This window comes from Podarcis liolepis (genome assembly GCF_965112155.1).
Source record: "Podarcis liolepis genome assembly, chromosome: 1".
Taxonomy (NCBI): domain Eukaryota; kingdom Metazoa; phylum Chordata; class Lepidosauria; order Squamata; family Lacertidae; genus Podarcis; species Podarcis liolepis.
Genome location: NC_139554.1, coordinates 29,651,214 through 29,673,664, shown reverse-complemented (window position 1 = coordinate 29,673,664; position 22,451 = coordinate 29,651,214). Strand labels below are relative to the sequence as shown.

At 43.9% G+C, this 22,451-nt stretch overlaps 1 protein-coding gene across 3 annotated transcripts in view; it reads left to right on the top strand.

Moving 5' to 3' along the window:
* The first annotated feature begins 3,223 nt into the window (after positions 1–3,223).
* Positions 3,224–22,451, top strand: part of ADCK1 (aarF domain containing kinase 1) — a 106,125-nt gene continuing 86,897 nt past the window's right edge. The window contains exons 1-3 of one of the 3 annotated variants that reach the window (XM_083502419.1): positions 3,224–3,645; positions 6,644–6,789; positions 9,451–9,534. In XM_083502419.1, the coding sequence (XP_083358545.1) occupies positions 6,655–6,789; positions 9,451–9,534 (219 nt within the window). In that variant the 5' untranslated portion in view covers positions 3,224–3,645; positions 6,644–6,654. Of the gene's footprint in view, positions 3,646–4,306; positions 4,397–6,643; positions 6,790–9,450; positions 9,535–22,451 lie in introns of those variants that run through there. The other 2 variants (XM_083502417.1, XM_083502418.1) reach the window with 2 other exon arrangements.

The following is a 22,451-nucleotide window of genomic DNA, read 5'->3' as shown; positions in this document are numbered from 1 at the left end:
CAAAACAAGCTTATTGGTGTCCCAGAAAGAGCATATCTATATTGACAATGCTATGGCTCAGTAAAAGATGCTCTGTTCTCTTTCTTGATTCTCCTAGAAAATGTATTTTAAACTTTTTTAAAAAAAAAATCTGTTTAGCATCATCATAATTATTCTAGCACAGCTTTAGAAAAGAAATCAGCTCCATCTTCCTGGAAATGGTGATGTTCGTCATTATTCTCCTTTCTGGTGGTAGGGAGGCCCGAGTTAAAAGCCAGCTGTACAGGAAGCTACATCCCTCACACCTGCAAATGTTTTCCCTTGTCATCAACACTTCCATTGTTCCTAATGAGCACATTTATCCTTGATTATTGTCAGTGGTGGCAGTGGAGAGATGTTTGCGGGGGGGGGGGGCAGGGAGATCCATTTTATGGAGGATTTTGATTCTTGATAAAGATATTGAATGTGAGCTGGGGTATGGGAGGAACTACTGGAGGTTTTGCCTATTATATGGGAAAGGGAAGCAAACATGGCACAAAACAGCATTTTTGCCAAAGTGAGCTGATGGGCAGAGTGCTGCATCTTGGAGGTCTAAGTCCTACGTCTGCCACTGTGTAAAGTGTTTTGCAGATACAATGAAGCCACCCTTATCTACCTTTCTCTAGGGCTCGGTTGCATTTGACGTTTAATGGGCAGTAAATTAGCCCAATACAAAGGAGGCCAGCCCCTCTTGCACCTTTTAATAATTTTGCATGAGAGGGAAATTCAGCAAGGGTAGCTTGTCACTCAAATCCCCTCTTGTTGTCATCCATCTGTCTTGGGCGACAGTGGAAGTGTGCACCTTTGGGGGTAAAGTCGAACCATTGGAGAGTTACAGTGCCTGCTGTGGCTGTACAGAAAGATATGGCAGAGACATGTTTTATTACAGGTGGGGCAGATGAAGGTGTCCTGTTTTGCTGCTGCAGGTACACTATGGCATTTCTTCTGTCTGCACTCCTCCCGGTGGTGGTGGTGGTTATTATTATTATTATTATTATTATTATTATTATTATTATTATTTATTATTATTTATAACCCGCCCATCTGGCTGGGTTTCCCCAGCCACTCTGGGTAGCTTCCAACAAAATATTAAAATACAGTGGTCTGTTAAACATTAAAAGCTTCCTTAAACAGGGCTGCCTTCAGATGTCTTCTAAAAGTCTGGTAGTTGTTTTTCTCTTTGACATCTGGTGGGAGGGTGTTCCACAGGGCGGGTGCCACTACCAAGAAGGCCCTCTGCCTGGTTCCTTGTAACCTCACTTCTCGCAGTGAGGGAACTGCCAGAAGGCCCTCGGAGCTGGACCTCAGTGTCTGGGCAGAACGATGAGGGTGGAGATGCTCCTTCACATATACTGGACCAAGGCCGTTTAGGGCTTTAAAGGTCAGCACCAACACTTTGAATTGTGCTCAGAAATGTACTGGGAGCCAATGTAGTTATTTCAAGACCGGTGTTATGTGGTCTCAGAGGCTGCTCCAAGTCACCAGTCTAGCTGCCGCATTCTGGATTAGTTGTAGTTTCCGGGTCACGTTCAAAGGTAGCCTCACATAGAGCGCATTGGAGTAATCCAAGCGAGAGATAACTAGAGCGTGCACCACTCTGGCGAGACAGTCTGGGGGGAGGTAGGGTCTCAGCTTGCGTACCAGATGGAGCTGGAAAACAGCTGCCCTGGACACAGAATTGACCTGCGCCTCCATGGACAGCTGTGAGTCCAAAATGACTCCCAGGCTGCGCACCTGTTACCCCATTCAGGACCAGGGAGTCCTCCACACTTGCCTGCCTCCTGTCCCCCCAAAACAGTACTTCTGTCTTGTCAGGATTCAACCTCAATCTGTTAGCTGCCATCTATCCTCCAACTGCCCCCAGACAGGGTTATTCCTTTGCTGGTCATTGCTGTGGATACACAACCTGTCTGTCTTCAGGCACTGTGATTGTCTGCAAGGGATTAACCCCACATAAAGTGGGGTTAATGTTGTAAGCCTTCATGCCACGTTTGCAGACATCTTTGTGATGCAGAGTTTTTCTGCCAAGAGGCCTAGTGCCTGAAGTTAGCTCCACATAGAACCCATTGGAGTTTCTGCTATCTTCTATTCTGGCCTTCCTACCCGCATCTGGGTCCTTGTTCCTAGTACAATCCTTGAGGAGGTCAGCACAAGCATAAGGCTGATGATGACCCCCTCCTTGACTATTGGCAGCCTCTTAGGGAAATTTTAAAAACATTGTCTCATTCTGACCTCACTTAGGGCCTCACTGAGGGTTACCAGTGTAGCAGAATAGTAGAATACCTATGTTATGGTTCTTTGTTATTGGCCCTGGCCAAAGATTCAGATGTGAGCATCTGGGATCTGTAGAAAAAGATTTCCAGTGAAGGTTTGTATAAATTAATACTTTAATACTAAACTGTCTTTCACCTCCTAAGGTGCACGCCTCCATTGCTTCCTGAGACAGATGGATGCCAACAACAAATATATGATACCGTCAGTGCAAATCTGGTTTTAATTTTGCCACCCAGTTGGTTGTATTCCCCTGCATTGTGAGTAACCTAAATAGGGATGCATCAGTGCAAACAATAACGTAGAACACCAAACCAACAACAACTACTTTTTTATATGCCGCCCATCTGACTGGGTTACCCTGGCCACTCTGGGTGGCTTCCTACAAATTAAAACACTACTCTGTTGCACCCAACTTAATGTATCTATTATAGGTTTTCTACCCCACCCTTCAAGCGAATTATCAGACTGGCTTCCACCAAATACTATACTAGTATATTAACAAATTACTATGATATACTGGTGGCCCGAGGCGGGGCAGGCGGGTAGCAGTACAGTCCTCAATGCGTTTACTCAGAAGTAGCCTCTGATGTAAACACAACACAGTCTAAGGCACTGCTTTCAGTTTATGCAACTGGATATTTTAGAAGACAGCAAAAACCACCTCAAACCTAGGCAACATTGATATGCAATAATTGTTTAGGATGGCGACTGCCTTGAGGACCATGAGGATTGGGAAATTGTGCTTTTAAAACAGGAGTGGGTGATGGGGTTTAAAAAAATAGTTTTTAAATCATTATTTCATTCTATATGTATACACAACAGAGATAACAATTAGATAAAACTTTAAAAATGAGAAACAAAATTATATAATAGGTAGAATGAATAGTTTACACATGAGTTTAAACAAGTACAGACTATCTCCAGATTTGCCAGGCTTGTCTTGAAAGCAGGAGCGGTTTGTCCTGTTTTCCCCACTAGCTTTCACAGCGCACATGCCTGCCTATTGCAAAACTACCAGCTTTGTTGCTGATACAGGTGAACACATGTAAAAGGCTGACCTACAAACAGGTGTCAGCGAAGGCGGCCTCTCCGGCTGACAGCAAAATGCGCCGGCGCTTCACCCCCCCCCCTCTTCCCTTTCAATGAGCTCGCCCGGTGGCTCCGGCCTTGTAGTTTTTCGGAGCCCAGGCGCCCCTACAGATCCCGAGGCTTTGGCATCCGCGAGAAAACTACAAGTCCCAGCATCCCCGGCAGGGGAAAGCCTGTACTACGTGCGGGAAGCAGGGGGTGGGGAAGAGAGGGGAGGAACCTTGGATTCCGCCGAATAAAAGCGTTCCTGTGCCCAGAAAGCCGGTAAGTGTGGAGAGCGGCGCTGTCCTTGTTGGCTGTGGCTGGACGGCCAGATCAGGGGTACAGGGACGGGGCGGGCAGAGGGTTCCCTTTGGAGCATTCCGGCGGAGGGACAAACCTTTGTGGAATCTAGAACGTCGAGTAATGAATGAGAAGACAGCAGGGGGTTCGAAGGGGCCGAAATGGGACCTCCCCCGCACGTCCCCGTAGCTCAGTCACGAAAGTAAATTTAGGGTCCTTCCGTATCAAATGTTTCCACTTCACCTATGCGCTGCATTCCTCCCTAGCCCCACTTATGGGGCCGGCTTCTTTCAACGCTCATTTCAGTGTGTCGATCTTCCCAGTAGCACCGTGTCCTGACCTTTTAGTTTTTCCCAAAGGTGCTCTCAGCCCCGCTTTATCTTCGTGTCCCCTTTTTACTACCGTATCCAGTCCCCGGCTCGCTTTACGTAAGAACTCGGCCGTTCATTCATTGCTTATAGGTTGGGGGAAGCAAGATCGGGTGATTTGTCAACAGCTTCAGGTAGTGCTGGCCATGCTCCTCCCATAGTGTCTCCGTCGGAAGGATCTCACAGACCCATCTTTGGGAAAAATAAAGTTTTGCACTGAAGGCAGAGGCCAATTTAGTGAGTGCTGTTTGCTTAACTGGAAAATGTTGGTCTTCCTTAAGGATGAACACATTTAGGTTGCAGTCCTGTGCCCACTTACCTGGAAGTAAGCCCCACTGAACTCAATGAAACTTATTTCTGAGTAGGTATGTATTTTGTTGACTATATCTCTTAACCAACATTCCTAGCATAGTGTATCCAATGCCCAGAGATTATGGGAATTGTAATTCAACACCTGGTGGACCACAGGTTAGCCACCCCTTTGTTAGATGAAATGAGGCACAAAGTTCTTCTTGTGTGCCTTTAGATGGGCTTGCCACTTGGGCATCCAGCCAGTTGAAAAGTGTATATGGAAAGCCTGTGTTGATGTCTCTATGCCCTTTTTGAAAACTTTTGGCCTTTTTTATTAACAAAAGTTGGCCCAATTCTCCTCCCCAATATTTGCGTTTTTACTTTAAAAAGTATTTCTATACAGCCATATCAGAAAATATCAGGGCGTTGTGCAACAATAAAACATAAAACACCATTAAAAAACATTGCAAATAATAATTAAAGTGACTGGTTAAACAGCTGCAAAGGCCAGTCAGCACAGAAAGATCTTCAAGAGACCCCTGAAAGTCAAAAGCGAGGATACCTGTGTACCTTTTGCTGGAAGAGTGTTCCACAGCATGGGAACAGCAGTGCTAAATGCCTTACTTGTAGCTGAGGCCTGTTGGGTGCCCTTAGCGAACACATTTAAATGGTAAGGATTTTGATCATGCTGATATCGTTGAAGGATGGATCTCTGTTATTCTCGCTTCCTACAATTACATGATTTAAATGGTAGAGATAGGCTGCATCATTGTGACTGCAATTGAAACATCTATGCTAGATTTATAGGAGCCCCTTGCTATTTGTCTTTCCTTGCCTTTCTACTGGAAATTAAAGGACCACCAATGTGGATGGTTTAAAAAAAGGATTGGACAAATGCATGGAGGACACAGCTGTCAACAACTACACACCACAGTGTGTCTCTGAAGACCGGTTGCTGGGAGTTGCAGGTGGGCAGAGTACAGCTGTGCACATGTCCAGCTTGCAGGCCCTCCAAGGGCACCTGGCTGATGACTGTGATAACAGGATGCTGGAATAGATGGGCCACTGGCAGGATCCAGCAGGCTCATTTTATGTTCTTATGACTCAACAACATTGGACCTGCTTTCTAAAAGTGTTTTGCTGCAGGTGCTACATAGCATCATATGTGAGTCTGTGGAAACAAGGACTGGAACAATCCTAAACACCTAGCAGAAAACTTCTAGCGCACAAAGTCACTAATTGACACCAACAGTCTTAATAATGAAATGAACTTACACTGGCACTCTGCTTCTCACATCTTTTGCAATAGCAAAGCTTCAGTAGGATTTCTGCTGTTGAGAATCGGGGTGTTAAAAACATACATACATTTACGATTCCCTCCAGGGATGTCATAGTCGCTCGTTTACATGCGAGAAGCACACCGATGCCTTGTGGAAAATTTCCAAAGCAATTTATTCTAACTGTTGTTTTCACCTTATATATTTTTAATAACTCCATTTTTATTGCAAAGAGAAATTAGCACAAAACCAGGTGTCTTTGTTGCTTAAAAGCTCAGCTGCCACTCTGCACCCTCCCCCCGAAGCCGCCATCCTGTGGTAGGTGTTGCAATTAGTGGAGATGGCAATAGTCGTGATGACACAAATGGCACAATATGGCTTCAGGTGAGAATAAACAATGGTAGCAGATGGAGTTTTCAGGCACAGGTTCTTAAAAAATAATAAAAGGAAGGAGGTGGGGGAAAGAGCTGAAAAGGAAGGTGGATTTCTTTAAAAGCAATTGCTGCCAAAAAGAACTAGGCCTCAACAGCTACTATAAAAGGAAAGCAATAGGAATCAAAATGTTATTCGTTAAAGAAAAATATGGTTTTGAAGGTCCCCACCTACTGAGTGCAAACCTAAAATGGAAGATTCTGTGACCATCCTGGCTAACTTACTTGGTGGTTGCTATAGTTAAGAAAGACTTTGCTGTAAAGTTTAGCCTAGATATGAACAGAGGAGCTTGTCTTGTACTGACTGAGCCTGAGATCATTGATTCATCAAACACAGAACTGCTTCCTTTGATTTGTAGTGACTCTCCAAGGTCTCAAGCGGAGATCTGCTACATGAAATCACTTTAACTGGAGATGCAAGGTCTTTAACCTGGTTCCTTCTGCACACAAAGGAAAATTTGACATTGTAATGGGAATGTCTGGGATTCCCAGTCCCCATAGCCAGGCCCATGCACCCTCCATTTCTCTTGTAATTCTCATTCTGCCAACTCATTTGAGAATCTCTCTCACATCTACCCCATCGAGTCATGACTCTTGCTTTATTTCTCCTCAGTGTTTGCTGCCATGGCCAGAAGGGCTTTAAAACTCGCATCGTTGGCCACTGCAGCAGCAGCCACCACTGGGTTTTACCTGTATGGCAACAAGCACCTGGATCCCAACGATTTTGGAGTTGTTCGAGTAGGCAGAGCATTTGCCACAGTAAGTTTCAATCTGGCATCTTGTGTGAGGGAAAGCATAAAGTCATCTTGAAATCCACAGGACTTATATGTCGCCATGTAATAAACCTGATTTGAATATTTCTGGTTTACAGCGGGTGTTTTTCATCAGGAATCCATATTTTAGAGCACTTGTGTTGTGACATTTGATGAAAAAGGGAAACTCGTAAAAGGAATATAGAAAAAATCTATGGAAAAGCTGATATAAAATATGACAGAAATCGTGCAGGAAGTGGGTATCAACATTATTTTAATCGAAAGTACAGAGTGGCTGATAGAGTGGTGCAGAGCTAACAATTTGCTCATAAATACAAGGAAGACAAAGGAGCTTGTGGTGGACTTCAGGAGACAGAAGAGCAACATCCAGCCACTTTTGATTGATGGGGTCTGTGTGGAGAGGGTAACAACGTTCAGATTTTTGGGCATTGAATTACAAGAGGATCTGTCCTGGAGTGTCAACACAAGGGGGCTTGTGAAGAAGGCGCAGCAGAGACTGTATTTTTTGAGAATACTAAGGAAAAACCATCTTCCGCAGAAACTGCTGCTTGCCTTCTATCACTGTGCCATTGAGAGCGTGCTCACTTATGGCTTATGTGTGTGGTACGGAAGCTGTACTACCCAGGACAGGATGGGGTTGTGCAGGGTTGTTAAGGCAGCGGAGAGCATTGTTGGCTGCCCACTTTCCACCTTAGAGCAGATTTATGCCACAAGGTGCCATAGGAAGGCACTGGACATAGTAAAAGATCCATCACATCCTGGTCACTGTCTCTTCGAGCTCTTGCCATCGGGATGGAGATACAGGACGATGAAGACAAGAACGAGCCGTCTTAAGAACAGCTTCTTCTCCAGAGCGATCTCGGCCCTGAATGGGAAGCCCGGACTTTGAAAGTCATCTAGTCTCCCTTGCTGTATTATACTGTATTGTTTAATTAGTGTTTTTATGGAGCAGTCAAGTAATTTTGTTGTCCCCGAAGGGGGCAATGACAATAAAGATATTATCTATCTATTATCTATCTAAAAATCAGTACAGATTTAGAGATTTCTATTAAAGGAATGCTGTTACCCAATTTACTGAGCACTTCTGTCCTTCCCTACCCACCCCCTGCAACAGAGCAGGGATGGGGAGCCTGTGGGTCTCCAGATGTTGCTAAACTACAACACCCATCATTCCTGACCATTGGTAATGCTGACTGGGGTTGATGGGAACTGGAGTCCAACAACATCTGGAGGGCCACAGGCTCCCTAACTCTGATAGAAGGATATAAGTGTTATTGCTTCTTGAGATGATTGGATGGATTGGTTTAGGTCCACCGTTCTCAAGGTGGAGGGCAATCTTAAGCAAATGTTACAGGTACATTGTGAACACCATTCCTTCTGTTTCCATTCTCCTACAAACCGCCTCTCTAAGTATAAGCTCAGATTTGCATCAGATCCCTCCCCGCCAGCTCACTGGATCTCCAGTAGTCTGGTGTTGCTCTAATTTACATTTGCCACCTTTCTGTTTTCTGAGAGATGGTACGTATGTGCCTTCAAAAGCTGTCAGAGATACATCAGCTGCAGTTTTCCTCGTCTTCGCAGCTCTGTAGGAGAAACATTACCTGCTGCACTTCTGCCCATTGTAAAGTTGTTAAAGGCACAAAACCTGTGTCAGGAATAGGGTGGAAAAGCAACCTTAATTAGATTGCATAACCTTACAGAGACGAAGCAGTGAAATGATCTAGCAAAGGGGACAATTCAGAAAAGACAGTTTTCTGTCTCCTGAACCATCTGGACCTATGCTTTTGGTGTGCGATAGGATCATTATTTGTTGTCTTGGTATCCAAGCCGTATCCATGCTAAGGCCTAATATTTAGTCACTATGACAACAGGTATGATGTCACTATAGTAGATTGTGATGCCACCATCTTTAGGCTGCTTTCTGTCAGGACTTCAGACTGTTGAGTCCCTTTTTGATGAACGTCCAACAGGCTAGGGAAGACCATTGTTTCCACTGAGTTCCTGACTTCAGGTTCTGCATGTCTGAATTAGAAAACCCCTGATCTATTTGTTAGAAAGGTTGTACTATTAAGATTATTCCCTAAAATGTAGTGTTAAATTTTTTTATTTTTTTATACTTGCTCTATATATTTTTAGGTTTGGATGGGCAGAAAGTAGATAGGGATCTACTGGTAGATCTCTGGCTTGTAGGCGATCAGGAAGGGTTTTTGACTCACAACTCTTTGACAAAATGACATTTTCAATTCAGCTGCTGTAATGGAGAAAAGGCTGAAACCTGGAAGGGACTTTTTGGTAAAATCATTTTAAGTTTAGTGAAAACAAATTCCCAGGATGAGAATGTGCTCAGAGACAATCTGACCATTCTGAAGCCTGGCCACTCCTGTTTTATTCAGGCAAACCTGAATTTGGAAACGAGTTCTAAACAAAGTGCCAAAGGTTTTAGGAGGAAGGGGATGACCCAGTGTGCTTGGGGTGCTCTGGTAGCTTTCTGAACTGAGGATGCATTTCTAGACGGGTAGAAGTGGGAGCAGTGAAGCCCAATGGCTTAAGAAAGGACCATACTTCTGGATCAACCACAAACTCATTTTAGTAAAACAAGAGCCATAGGATACTTTGCTTATGCTGTTGTTTCTGATTTGTTTTGCAGACAGCAGTTATTACCTTTGACTACCTCACTTCTCTCCGGAGTGTTTCACGTGGGACAGAAGAATATGAGTCTGTCAAATCACAGGTAAAGGGCCAACAGGAGGGGGAGAATACCTTACCAAAGGCCATTTTCAAAGCAAGCCCACCTCATTGCTGACTTTGCAGTCTTAAGGGCTGGAGAAGAAATGGATTTTATTTCCCACAGCCTGGAATGATGCATAGAGTTGGTAATTCAGCTAGTGCAGATGTGAAAACACAGATTACTTGATAAGGTTAGCAGGAATCCTTGGGTAGAAGGCAGTGGCTACAGGGAAGATCAAATGTGTGTGTGAAAGAGTTGGATTGGGGCATGGGTAGGCAAACTAAGGGCTGGGGGCCGGATTCAGCCCAATCGGCTTCTAAATCCGGCCCACGGATGGTCCGGGAATCAACGTGTTTTTACATGAGTAGAATGTGTGCTTTTATTTAAAATGCATCTCTGGGTTATTTGTGGGGCATAGGAATTTGTTCATTCCCCCCCTCCCAATATAGTCCGGCCCTCCACAAGGTTTGAGGGACAGTGGACTGGCCCCCTGTTGAAAAAGTTTGCTGACCCCTGGTCATTGGGAGAATGAAAAGGAAAGTTATGTGGATCCAGCTTCCTGAAGAAACGAGAAACGACAAAGCAAACGAAGGACAGCATCTGATGGAGTTGTTTGGATGTTCCTGAGTAGTGCGATTTAAAAACAGAACCTGACACATTATCCATTAAGGATAAAAATTACGATATTTCTCCTGATGCCTTACATTTCTTATCTGGAGTTGCTTCTGTTCCTGGAGCCTCTTATTGAAGACTGAATGGTGGCAGCTTTGTTCTTTTGTTGGTTTAGATTTCATGCCTGTCCTTCACCACAAGATTCCCAGGTGGGTTGCAACCATATAATCGTAGAATGTTAACACTGAATAAAATTATTTAGGAAAGCAGCCAATATAAAAGGTGTGCTCACATAAAACTTAACCATCAAGGGCCAAGGGAAGGAGGTGTGTCTTCAGCAAAACTCCAGAAGCTACATAATGGAGATGCTTGATACACTTGCAGGGGGAGGGAGTTCCATTGTTTGGATGCTGCTGCAGAGAATGCCCTCTCTGGGGCCACCATCCGCCCATGTTTTTGAGTGCGGGGGAACTTCCAAGAGGGCACCTTGGAACACCAGAGAGGATCTGTGGGAAGACTTTAAATATTTATTTTAAATATTGTTTAGTCTCCTTTTAGGGTAGCTACTCCCCTGAGGTGGCTTCCATTCAGTATAAAAATACAAACCCAAAATAACAATTGCTGAAGCCACCGTACAATGCTAAAAAATAAAACCGCAAGTTAAACCATGGGGAGATATCCAATGAAGTAATAATCAAGAGTAGACCTATTAACATTGGTGGCTCTACTCTGAGTATGACCTTCTTAATGGGTGGGGAAATTGCATCTGGCCAGTGGTCTTGATCCTTTGATTATTGGGTGGGGCTGGCCACCTGACATCACAATGATGTTTTGTGAGAAGACACTTTGGACTTCAAAGTACAGTGCAGGGCTCTTTGCATGTCTAGGATTGTGGCAGGCAGGGGGTTAATGCTTTCCTCCCCTTTTGTGGACCTGATGCACAATAGCTTAGCTGATGGTGCTATTTGCCCTGGGGAAAAAGGTCCCATTGATTCTAATTGGAGCTTTCTTCCTAAAGCAAATAGTAGCTTTAGAGAAGCAAATTCTATTCGGAATCCCAGTAGTGATGTATGGAAGTGAGAGCTGGACCATAAAGAAGGCTGATCGCTGAAGAATTGATGCTTTTGAATTATGGTGCTGGAGGAGACTCTTGAGAGTCCCATGGACTGCAAGAAGATCAAACCTATCCATTCTTAAGGAAATCAGCCCTGAGTGCTCACTGGAAGGACAGATCCTGAAGCTGAGGCTCCAATACTTTGGCCATCTCATGAGAAGAGAAGACTCCCTGGAAAAGACCCTGATGTTGGGAGAGATTGAGTGCACAAGGAGAAGGGGACAACAGAGGACGGGATGGTTAGACAGTGCTCTTGAAGCTACCAACATGAGTCTGACCAAACTGCGGGAGGCAGTGGAAGACAGGAGTGCCTGGCATGCTCTGGTCCATGGGGTCATGAAGAGTCGGACATGACTAAACGACTAAACAAAACAAGCAGGGAAGGAAAGTGTTAACCCCCGCCACCCGCGTGCAATGATGCCAAGAATTATCTGTTCGCACCCTTTCTCCATGGTGGCTGCTACTTGCATCATTTCAAAAGTGCACGGTAAATGCAAAGATGCATTTAATGCCATGCCTACTTTGTGCCTGAGAAGCTGCTAAGGTAATATACATATTATATTGCCACCTAAGCAACTATCTGGAAAGTTAAACTGAGAGCATCCCAAAAGAGTGATGAAAAAGAAAGAAATGATGGTCAGATTTAGTTATGCTGTATGCAGTTCAGAAGACACCAGGGGGAAGTTGGTTGGACAACTGCTGCCCATCTCACACTGCAGAAAGAAGTGGAAATTCAGTAGAAGTAGCAGCAACAGCAACTAGAGAGTTTTGCAGTAATACATGATTTGCACCCAGATTCATTGGAAACGTGACGTGTGTGTGTGTGTGTGTATTCTCTTTCTTTCTGGAGGCAGGGGGAGGCAGAGGGCGTGGCGCCCACAGCTCTTGCTCCATTATCCAAATGTGCACACAGTCCTGAGAAGGCTGGTGGCCCTTGCTGTTAAGGGATTCAGATTTCTGAAAAATCTGAAGCTTCTATACTGCAATCCGGCCATTCTGGAATCTTCCTTGGCCCTAGTGCAGTTGATTAGGAGCAATAATGACCTTGACACCTTTACCTACAGAAGAGTTGATTGTGGTTTCCTTCTGTGCTGCAGGCAGCTTGTGGTTGGATGGTTGTTGCCAATAGCCTCCCCCGAAGCTTTGACCCTTGGCCTTGTGTCTCCATGGCCTCATTAACCTCTGTCAGGCGCCGGCTGATGTTTTTTGGTTAATGTATGGGGGAAAGGCTCAGTTCATCTCAGCTGCATCCTTCTTACTTGGCAGCCTAGTTGTCTGTGATTCAGCATTCAAGCCTTGCCAAGGTTAGTGGTTAGTTAGTACAATGCGTTTCAATAAGATTTTTACTGTGCTCTCTCTGTGTGCCTTGAAACCTGTAGCTTTGAAGCCCCCAGGCCGGCAGTGCTCTCTGTAAAAAATAAAAATACTTAATTGAAATCCACTTCACTCTCTGGTGGACAGTGTTCAATCAAACCTGTAATCACTACTGGACTTCCTTAAGAAGCTGAACTCTCTTTTTAACCGTAGCAGTATGGCTTCCAAGTCATGGTGAAGGAGAAAAAAAAGGCTGTGCGGAGTTGGAGTATTTGCTTTGTTCCACTTCCTTAAAGAAGCTGCCTTAAACCAGCTTCCTGGTTTTCTTTTCTTTTGTTCTGCCCTGATAATTCCCTCCCCCCAGCCCCCCCCCGTTTATACTGACTGCCTGTTTCTCCTTAGCGTTCCCTTAGTTTAGCAATGCTGTCCAAACCCTTTTCCTCTTGAATTGAAATAAAATAGTCCCAATAAACTGGTTCTATGAATCTTCTAATACAGTGGTACCTCAGGTTACAGACGCTTCAGGTTACAGACGCTTCAGGTTACAGACTCTGCTAACCCAGAAATATTTCCTTGGGTTAAGAACTTTGCTTCAGGATGAGAACAGAAATCGCGCTCTGGCGGTGCGGCGGGAACAGTGGGAGGCCCCATTAGCTAAAGTGGTACCTCAGGTTAAGAACAGTTTCAGGTTAAGAACGGACTTCCGGAACGAATTAAGTTCTTAATCTGAGGTACCACTGTACTGGAGTTTCGTATAGGGCTGTAATACGTCTAGGTTTTCCTGGGCACATCTGGGAATCAGGCAGCAAAATGGTGTCCGGGCTGATTTTCGCTAAATCGGCAAAATGTCTGGGAAAATTTTTCTTCTTCCAAAAAAACGCTTTTAAAAAATCAAAGAAAAGCCCCCAAATGTTTTTGGGGGAGATGTTCCCAAAAGAAGTTCAACAACTTTGACCCAAAAACAAAGGAAAAAAGGGGGAAAAACAACTTTGTCCTGATTTTCACTTCTGGGAATAGGGCAACCCTAGTTTTGTATGTGCTTCCTTCCAAAACTTGTTTTGTGGTACAGAATATTATTTCGGTGTGCGAGAGATGGAAATCTCTGAGTCGCCATATGAGAGACTTTGCTCTCATGCTTTTAACTAGTTCAGGTACACTCTGTTTTTCACTTCTCACCTTGTAGCTGTTGCTTTACCCCTGGAGATGGGTGTCTGCTGTGATTGTGGACAATGCCCTGTAATTAATAGTCTGTGCTGCTTAATAGAACAGGCATAAATGGTAGTTGGGAGATAGGAAACCTCAGTGCCAGGCCCGGTCCCTGAGCCTGCTGGGGCCAAACAAGGACATCATCATTAGGAAACAATTACACAGAAAGAAGATTAAGCAGGGAATGGGCTCCCCATGGGCACCTAGCGGGCTCCTATTTAGCTTCAAGGAAACATCATCAGTTCCTCTCTGTTTTCCTTTCATGTGTGAGCTGCTCTTGCTGCTAATTCTCACAGCCGGGCAGTTCCTAGCATCGCTTTATGGGCAGCAAATTGGGGGACTATTTACTTCTTTCTGTAGGGAAATGAAACCAAACCTGCTTGCTTGGATTCTCCAGAAATATTAAGCAAGCATCTTTCTCCCAGTCAACTCTTTTGGCTTCAGAACTGCTGTGTCAGGGCCATTTGGGAAGGTTAATTATCTCTTTTATTTTGGCGAGCAGAACTGGGATATTCTGTGCTTCTGAGGTACTGGGTTTTTTTGAGCTGAAGTTATCTGAGCAATTTGTTCCGATGCCGTGTGAGGAGCTGCAGCGGGAATTTTTTTATGATGTCAGGAGAATGCTAGGCTGATCCTGCTGAGTTTTTTTGTCTCCTCAACTCAAACTAGGATTTAACTGCCAACAGTACAAATGTACTAAGAATTGGAGGCGACTGAACCTCAGCCAGTCCCTAAAACTGGGAGCACTGCTAACACCACTAAACCTTTTGATTATTTCTTAGGCAAAACCTGAAGTTTATATATTTATTCATTTGTATGCCGCCCATCTGACTGGGTTGCCCCTGCCACTCTGGGGCAAAGTGGGTCACAGCAACCATATATACATGTAAAAAGCACATAGAAATTTAAAATTGGATCACCTACTATCATAGAAAGATGCTTTCTTGATTGCCTGAATAAGCTTGGTGGCACAGAAAAGTTTCCAGCAGACGTTTAAAGGTTAAAACAGAGCATTCCACAGAACTGGGCTGAGGACTCTGAAGGCTCGGTTTTGTGTCACTGTCAGATGAGCCTCACCAACTTGGGGAATGAGCCTCAGATAATTTCGGTGATTGAGCTGGAATATAAAGGTTCATTCAGTCCTAAGGTACCCTGAACGTAAGCTGTGTGGGGCTTTGTAAAAGAATACAATGTCTCCAGTAACTTCAACAACCATTCCTCCATATTAAACAATAATAAGTTTTTCCATCTTTGTCCACACAAGAGTTTATCAGCTATGATAATTCATTAAAATAATATTCCATAGTTCTTTACTTATGTATTTATTAGTTTGTACCTGGTTCCATATCTTCTGTTTCCATTTCCTGTTGTATTTGCCGTAGTTTTCCATTGTGATTTTTAAAAAATAGTCCATCCATTTACGCTTCTATTCCCCCCCCCCCCAAGAAAAGTGACAGAGGTTTGATAGCTTTATCAACCGAATTGATTCCAAGTTGTACACAGAGACCTTTCACTCTCAACGCTATCACTGCCAGCTCAGGATGTCTCTTCATCTCTTCATCCATGACTCCATTCCGCTCCTTCAACTTCCCAACTCTGCCATTTGGTTGCTTCATTTCTCTAGTCTAGGCACTTATATGAAGGACTTCTCCATTTCACCATCTGTTGCCTCCAACTTCACCACCTCACCCTCCTGTTCTGGCAGTCCTTCATCCATATTGTTCTCTGAAGTCTCTGTGTCCTCTTTAATTCTACTTTCTGTTTCATCTTCCTCTAATCCGCTTTCATTCACCATTTCACCAATCTCAACCCTAATCGCTTTTATCTGCTTCTCAAACAATTGCTGAATGATGCCAACAGTCAATGGGAATGTCCAACAATGTATTAGCCATACTGTATGTTTTTGATCTTATTAACAATTCATATTCCTTTATGCCACAGGCACGGCAAGGACCTTAATTGCCAGAAATTGGAAAAAAGAATTTGTGCCAACAAAAATGGAATGGCAGGATAAATTACTAAATTATATCGAATTGGCTAGATTAACAGAGGCAATTAGGGGACTCCCCAGACAAGAATTTCAAAAAGAATGGGGGAAATGTAAAGAATACTTTAAAAAACAGTGCCCTAAAATACACACCTGGACTTGTTTCGATTAATGTCTGCAGGAGACTTGGTGGGCTTTTTTTTTAAAGTCATAATTTGGAAAAAAATCACAATAATAATTAATAAAGGAAACAGTTATAATAATAATTTACATTATTATATATATTTATAATAATAATTCCTCGACAGGGACTCAGGGCAGCTTACAGATAAAATAGGAACAGCTTGAAATATAGGGGGAAATAATTAAAAAACAATTAAATATTAATACACACATATATAAAATTTATTAAAAACATACAATCACAACGAAAACAGCAAGGCACCAGTCCCCTCATTAAAAGCAATCAGTTACCAAATCTGGCAGAAGGACAACAAGGAGCCACTCTAACTTCTCTATTCAGGGAAGCTTTTAATGTATGATATTTTAGTGTTTTTTGGTTTCTGTGAAAGCCGCCCAGAGTGGCTGGGGAAACCCAGCCAGATGAGCGGGGTACAAATAATAAATTATTATTATTATTATTATTATCTAGGGATGGAGTTCCAAAGTCTGGGAGCAGCCGCCAAGAAAGCCCCTCCTGCTTCCCCACCAAATGTGCGTGTGAGGGTGTTGGTATTGGAAGAAAGTCTCAGAACCAGGGCAGGTTCATTTGAGGGAATCTGATTTTTCACATAGCTGCTTCATCATCTTCCACAGGCATCCCAAGGCAATGTACAAAATCCACTTCAAATGTGCAAACCTAGATTTCCAGTGTTGCGCTTGTATCCATTCTACAAAATGGTGACAGTCCTGGAGGTGACCATGTCTGTTTGGTTAAAGGGTACAGTTTCAGCCTTTTGAGAGGCTTCTTTTTTTAAAAAAAGGAGGGGACATGTTCACTGTGACTTTTAATAGGTACACTTTGGATAAAATTACGTAAATGGTGCCTTGTTGGGCCAGCACGTTTCACTTTAGTCGGTGTTGCTCTTCATTGCCTTCCATCCTGTTAATAGAACAGTTACTTAAACCATGTCTGGTTTAATTCCCAAGATAGGATTGAGCTATATGCCACTCACAAAGAAGATACTTCTCTCTGGTTTGCAGGCCTGCACTTGGTTCTATTTATTTATTTTATTTTATTTAAATAAATAAATAAAATTCTGCTTTCCCTGATTTATTCCCATATGTCACCTCCAGGTGGGGCTGTTCCTTTGTTGTTGGATCAAAGATAGGCCTAATAGATTTATCACCTTAAAGGACTTCGGCCCTTTCCATGACAATTAAAAACAAAGCAAAACTGGTTTTCCATCCTTGGGGCTCTTTTCATGTTTGTCCCAGTTCACTGCCAGCATTGTGATGTCCCCTTCTCTTGTACTGGATTGTGAAGTGGCAGTGGTGGGGATATATCATTGCCGTGGTGACAGGCTGTACTTGAGTCTCTCTCTCTTGTTTTTAATCTGGAGAGTTTTGGGGACACGTGGCTTTCAAAGAGGTGTACAAAAATCAATAGCCTACAACAATGCCATATAGTTTTCTATTTAATAAAGATTTCACTGATAATGAGCGCCATGTGTACATTAAAAGAGGTGCGAAGGCATATTTGCAATTTGCCAGTCAGGAGAGTATCAGTTAATCATCTGCCCTGTTAATTCTAGTTTCATAGAATCATAGAATCATAGAGTTGGAAGAGACCACAAGGGCCATCGAGTCCAACCCCCTGCCAAGCAGGAAACACCATCAGAGCACTCCTGACATATGGTTGTCAAGCCTCTGCTTAAAGACCTCCAAAGTAGGAGACTCCACCACACTCCTTGGCAGCAAATTCCACTGTCGAACAGCTCTTACTGTCAGGAAGTTCTTCCTAATGTTCAGGTGGAATCTTCTTTCTTGTAGTTTGGCTCCATTGCTCTGTGTCCGCTTCTCTGGAGCAGCAGAAAACAACCTTTCTCCCTCCTCTATGTGACATCCTTTTATATATTTGAACATGGCTATCATATCACCCCTCAACCTCCTCTTCTCCAGGCTAAACATGACCAGCTCCCTTAGCCGTTCCTCATAAGGCATCGTTTCCAGGCCTTTGACCATTTTGGTTGCCCTCCTCTGGACACGTTCCAGTTTGTCAGGGTCCTTCTTGAATTGTGGTGCCCAGAACTGGACACAGTTCTCCAGGTGAGGTCTGACCAGAGCAGAATACAGTGGCACTATTACTTCCCTTGATCTAGATGCTATACTCCTATTGATGCAGCCCAGAATTGCATTGGCTTTTTTAGCTGCCACGTCACACTGTTGGCTCATGTCAAGTTTGTGGTCAACCAAGACTCCTAGATCCTTTTCACATGTACTGCTCTCAAGCCAGGTGTCCCCCATCTTGTATTTGTGCCTCTCATAGTTTCCTCAATTTTACCCCAATGGAAAACTTTCCATTGTAGGGTGACTCTGGGAAAGTGGTTTTGCCTTGTCTTGAAATCTACCCTAAATGTAAACTGCTCTTTTGCAAAAGGAAGCCATTTGAATGAAGGCCCCAGATCTACCCAAGCCTATAGTTTGATACTACTCTCCCAAAAAATAGGGTCTTTGTCCAATAAATGCGGAGATATTACTCATTTGCAGTATAGGATCCAGATTATTGCCTCCACTCCCACTCTACACTTTTTGTGAGATACCAGCACTCAAACCCTGGTATGCTATCGCTAGAAAAATGTGATTCCGCTCCCAAGCCAGTTAAGGTTATATTAAGCCCAAGTTGCACATAATGGTAAGACAATCTCCAAACAAGCAATGCCCGACCATTCATGAGCAGTGCACCCTCTCTGCTTCTCCCTCTTCTGTGCCAAGAGGAAACAAATCACAGTGCTGGCTTAGCGAACCAGCACTCATGGCTTGTTTCTCTCCAAGCAAACCATGACCAGTAAACCAACAACAAAGCAATGGCTTCCACCAGTGCTAACCCAGTGCTGTGGTTTCTTGCCTCCTTGCACAGCAAAAGCTGGGGTGGGCACAGTATGAGCAGCACTCACCAGCGTGCTTCTCATCCCCAGTAAACCATGGTTTGTTTGGACTATGTTAACAAGCGAACTGCACCACTTTGTGGGCTCACCTGCATTACCATTCAAAGGCAGGAGTACAGATCCATTTCTGCACTGTTGGATGCCTCACGGTAGGCTTCCGCTCAGCTTCCCTCCGTGGTTGTGTATCCTCTTCTGTGCTGAAGGGCACAAATGGTTATTAAAAGGGCTGTGTGTGTGTGTGTGTGTGTGTGTGTGTACAGCAGCACAGTGTTTTTAGCTGTCTGAGTACCAAATGGATTTTTTCAGGCCACAGGAAACATCTCAGATTGCAAAGCAAAGGTCACTGTGCTCTTGTTAGGTGACATTGTACGGATTGTTGTTGATATCTGGACCTCTTGTAGGAGAAAAACTGGTCAGGGACCATAATAAATTTCTATCTATCTTGTAGGAGAAGTCATCCTAGATTCTGAATATCACTTGGGGAGGGGTGAAAGAAGAAAACAATTCTTAACCCAAAGGGATGGCTCCTAGTGTGTGTGTTTTTAAAGGCAGTGCAATTTATTTAAGAAAACGTACCATGTAGCCCTCCCTACCAGTGTAGTCACAGTGACTCTAACTTCTTTAACTGTCTATGGTTTCTGACAGAAATCTTCGTTTCCAAATAACTATCATAACTTTACTTGGAAAAATAAAACTTCGCAAAAATGAGCAGCTCAGGGCGATGCTCATGCAGCAGTTAGTGTTGCCAGATGCAACATAGGACAGGGCTCCTAGGCCTCTTATAGTTGTGTAGAACTGGGAATTTCAGCATGTGTAGACTTCATGCCATGCCATGCCATGCCTGCTGAAATTCCCTCTTCTCCACAGCTGTTAAAAGGGTAGGATCCTTGTACCCATTTGTATTGGGCCACCATAGCAGCTGATAAGGGTGTCCATTCAAACATGGGGATGTGCCATAGCTCACAAGCTGTTTGCCAATGCCTTGAGCTATAACTCAGTACCTGGGGTCCTTTAGACATGGTACAAAACTTTCTAAGAAAGCAAAAGTGATAAGTTGTTCTATTTATTATTAGCTATAAAAAAGGTAATATAAGTTCTCCATCTGTAAACAAAAGTCACTTGCTTTGTAGCCTTGCTTTGAGGAAGGATGAAGGAAGTCTTGTATTTTTTAATTAAAAAATTTCAATACGCTAAAATGAAGATCACCGTTTCATTTTGAGATACAGTGGTACCTTGGGTTAATAACTTAATTCGTTCTGGAGGTCCGTTCTTAACCTGAAACTGTTCCTAACCTGAGGTACCACTTTAGCTAATGGGGCCTCCCACTGCTGCTGTGCCGCCGCCATGCGATTTCTGTTCCCATCCTGAAGCAAAGTTCTTAACCCGAGGTACTATTTCTGGGTTAACGGAGTCTGTAACCTGAAGCGTCTGTAACCCGAGGTACCACTGTATTTGCACATGCTCAGTGAATTGTTGGTTCAGGAAAGCATTGATGAATTTATACACAGACTATGAGAGAAGAAGAGGAACAGGACTAAATTGTTTCCCCCTGGTACCCTTACCATATAGAAAAGATGTTGGACTGCTGGTATTAGTTAGACCTGTTGTAGCAAGTTAGCCACTGGATCATGTAAAGGATTTTTGCAAGGATTGAATAGCAGACTTAGCATAAATTCTGTGGGCTTCTTCTGCTAAACCAGTGACCTTATCAAAATCTCCCTAAAGTGTATCAGATGAAGGAAGGTGCTTCAGGCTAACACACAATTAGCTTACCTGTCAAGCCAACGTCTTCATTTTACCCTGCTCCGTCAGTGCCAAGGGGATAACTGAAATTGGTATTGGCTTGTAGATGCTTCTCCAAATTAGGAAAGGATCTTAAGGGTGATTCGCACAACCATTGGGTTGATTCATATGTTCGCTGCTTTGAAGCTCTTCTGGTGGAAAGGCTTGACATAGTAAGCTAAAATCGGGTGCCCACTCCTTGCCCATTGCCAGCTGCTTGTGTGAAGCTGCTGCCACATGCACGATTAAGCTTTGTATGTGTTACTGCAAATGCTGGGAAACTCAGTTTTCAAGTGTTGTGCAAAAGGCTTAGTTTCACACATGGCAGCAGCTGCGTGTGGTTGGCTGACAACTAGGGGTGAGCTGACATGGGCAGTTTTTGGAGTGGTTACCCTTCCTGGTTGTGTGAATCAGCCTTCAAGGGTCCACCTAAATGTTGGCAGTTAATCTGAGACCTTGGTTAACCTGCTTAGATGAAAGGTGCACCCTACCCCCCACCCCCAAGCTGCAGCAACTGCGGATTTAATTTGGAAACAATAAAATGGAACTCTGTGTCTGTAGCCTTTGCCTGAATAACTGAATTGTCCGGGTGCTTGATCCAGTAAGATGGGTAAGAATGAGTGTGTTTGCTTCTAAATCTAGGCAATCATCTTCAAACAGGGCTATATTGAGCTATACTTGGGAGATGGTTACAGGATCATAGTTGCAGCATACAGTACTCTTGAAGGGCACATATGTTAAAAGAGTGGGTAGGTGAGCTAGGCAGTGGCATAAAAATCCTAAAACTGACATTTCCCACTTTCTTCTTCTTCTTCTTCTGTCACGTGTAGCTGAGTAAGATTGTCTTTCATGAACATGGTCCTAACAGTGAGTCTGTAAGTGAGTGTTCTCCAATTGGGGCACTCGCAGGCCAGTGTTCTCCAGTTGTCAGTGTTTATACTACATTTTTAAAGTTTTGCCTTGAGAGAGTCTTTAAACCTCTTGTTGACCACCAGCATTACGCTTTTCATGCATTATATAGCCAACGTGTTTAAAGTACGTTTCCAAGCACAATTCAAAGTGTTGGTGCTGACCTTTAAAGCCCTAAACAGCTTCGGCCCAGTATACCTGAAGGAGCGTCTCCACCCCCATCGTTCAGCCCGGACACTGAGTTCCAGCTCCGAGGGCCTTCTGGCGGTTCCCTCATTGTGAGAAGTGAGGTTACAGGGAACCAGACAGAGGGCTTTCTCGGTAGTGGCGCCCACCCTGTGGAAAGCCCGCCCATCAGATGTCAAGGAAATAAGGAGCTATCCTATTTTTAAAAGACATCTGAAGGCCGCCCTCTTTAGGGAAGTTTTTAATATTTAATGCTGTATTGTTTTTAACACTCGACTGGGAGCTGCCCAGCGTGGTTGGGGAAACTCAGCCAGATGGGCGGGGTATAAATAATAAATTATTATTATTATTAAAGTCAAAGCTAGATATAGCCCTGTGTCTGCATAGAGCAGGGATGGGGGGACTTTTTCAGCCTGAGAGCTCATCCCCTCATTTTATGGAGGCCGTGTGCCATTGGCAGACAAACCTAGAGGTAAAAATGGATGAAGCAATGGATGTGACCCTAAACTTTGTGCAGTAAGGCTACATTCCATCCATGCAAATGCCACAGGTTTCTATACATATACACACGCTCTTACACTCATTTTGCCTCCTAGGCAAACAGGAAATAGTTGTTGAGGGAGTACACGGAGCATGTCCAGTGAGGGACGTGGTCTGGCATACAGGTGTAGCTTGAGGAAAGTCCCAGGGGTGGGATAGTGAA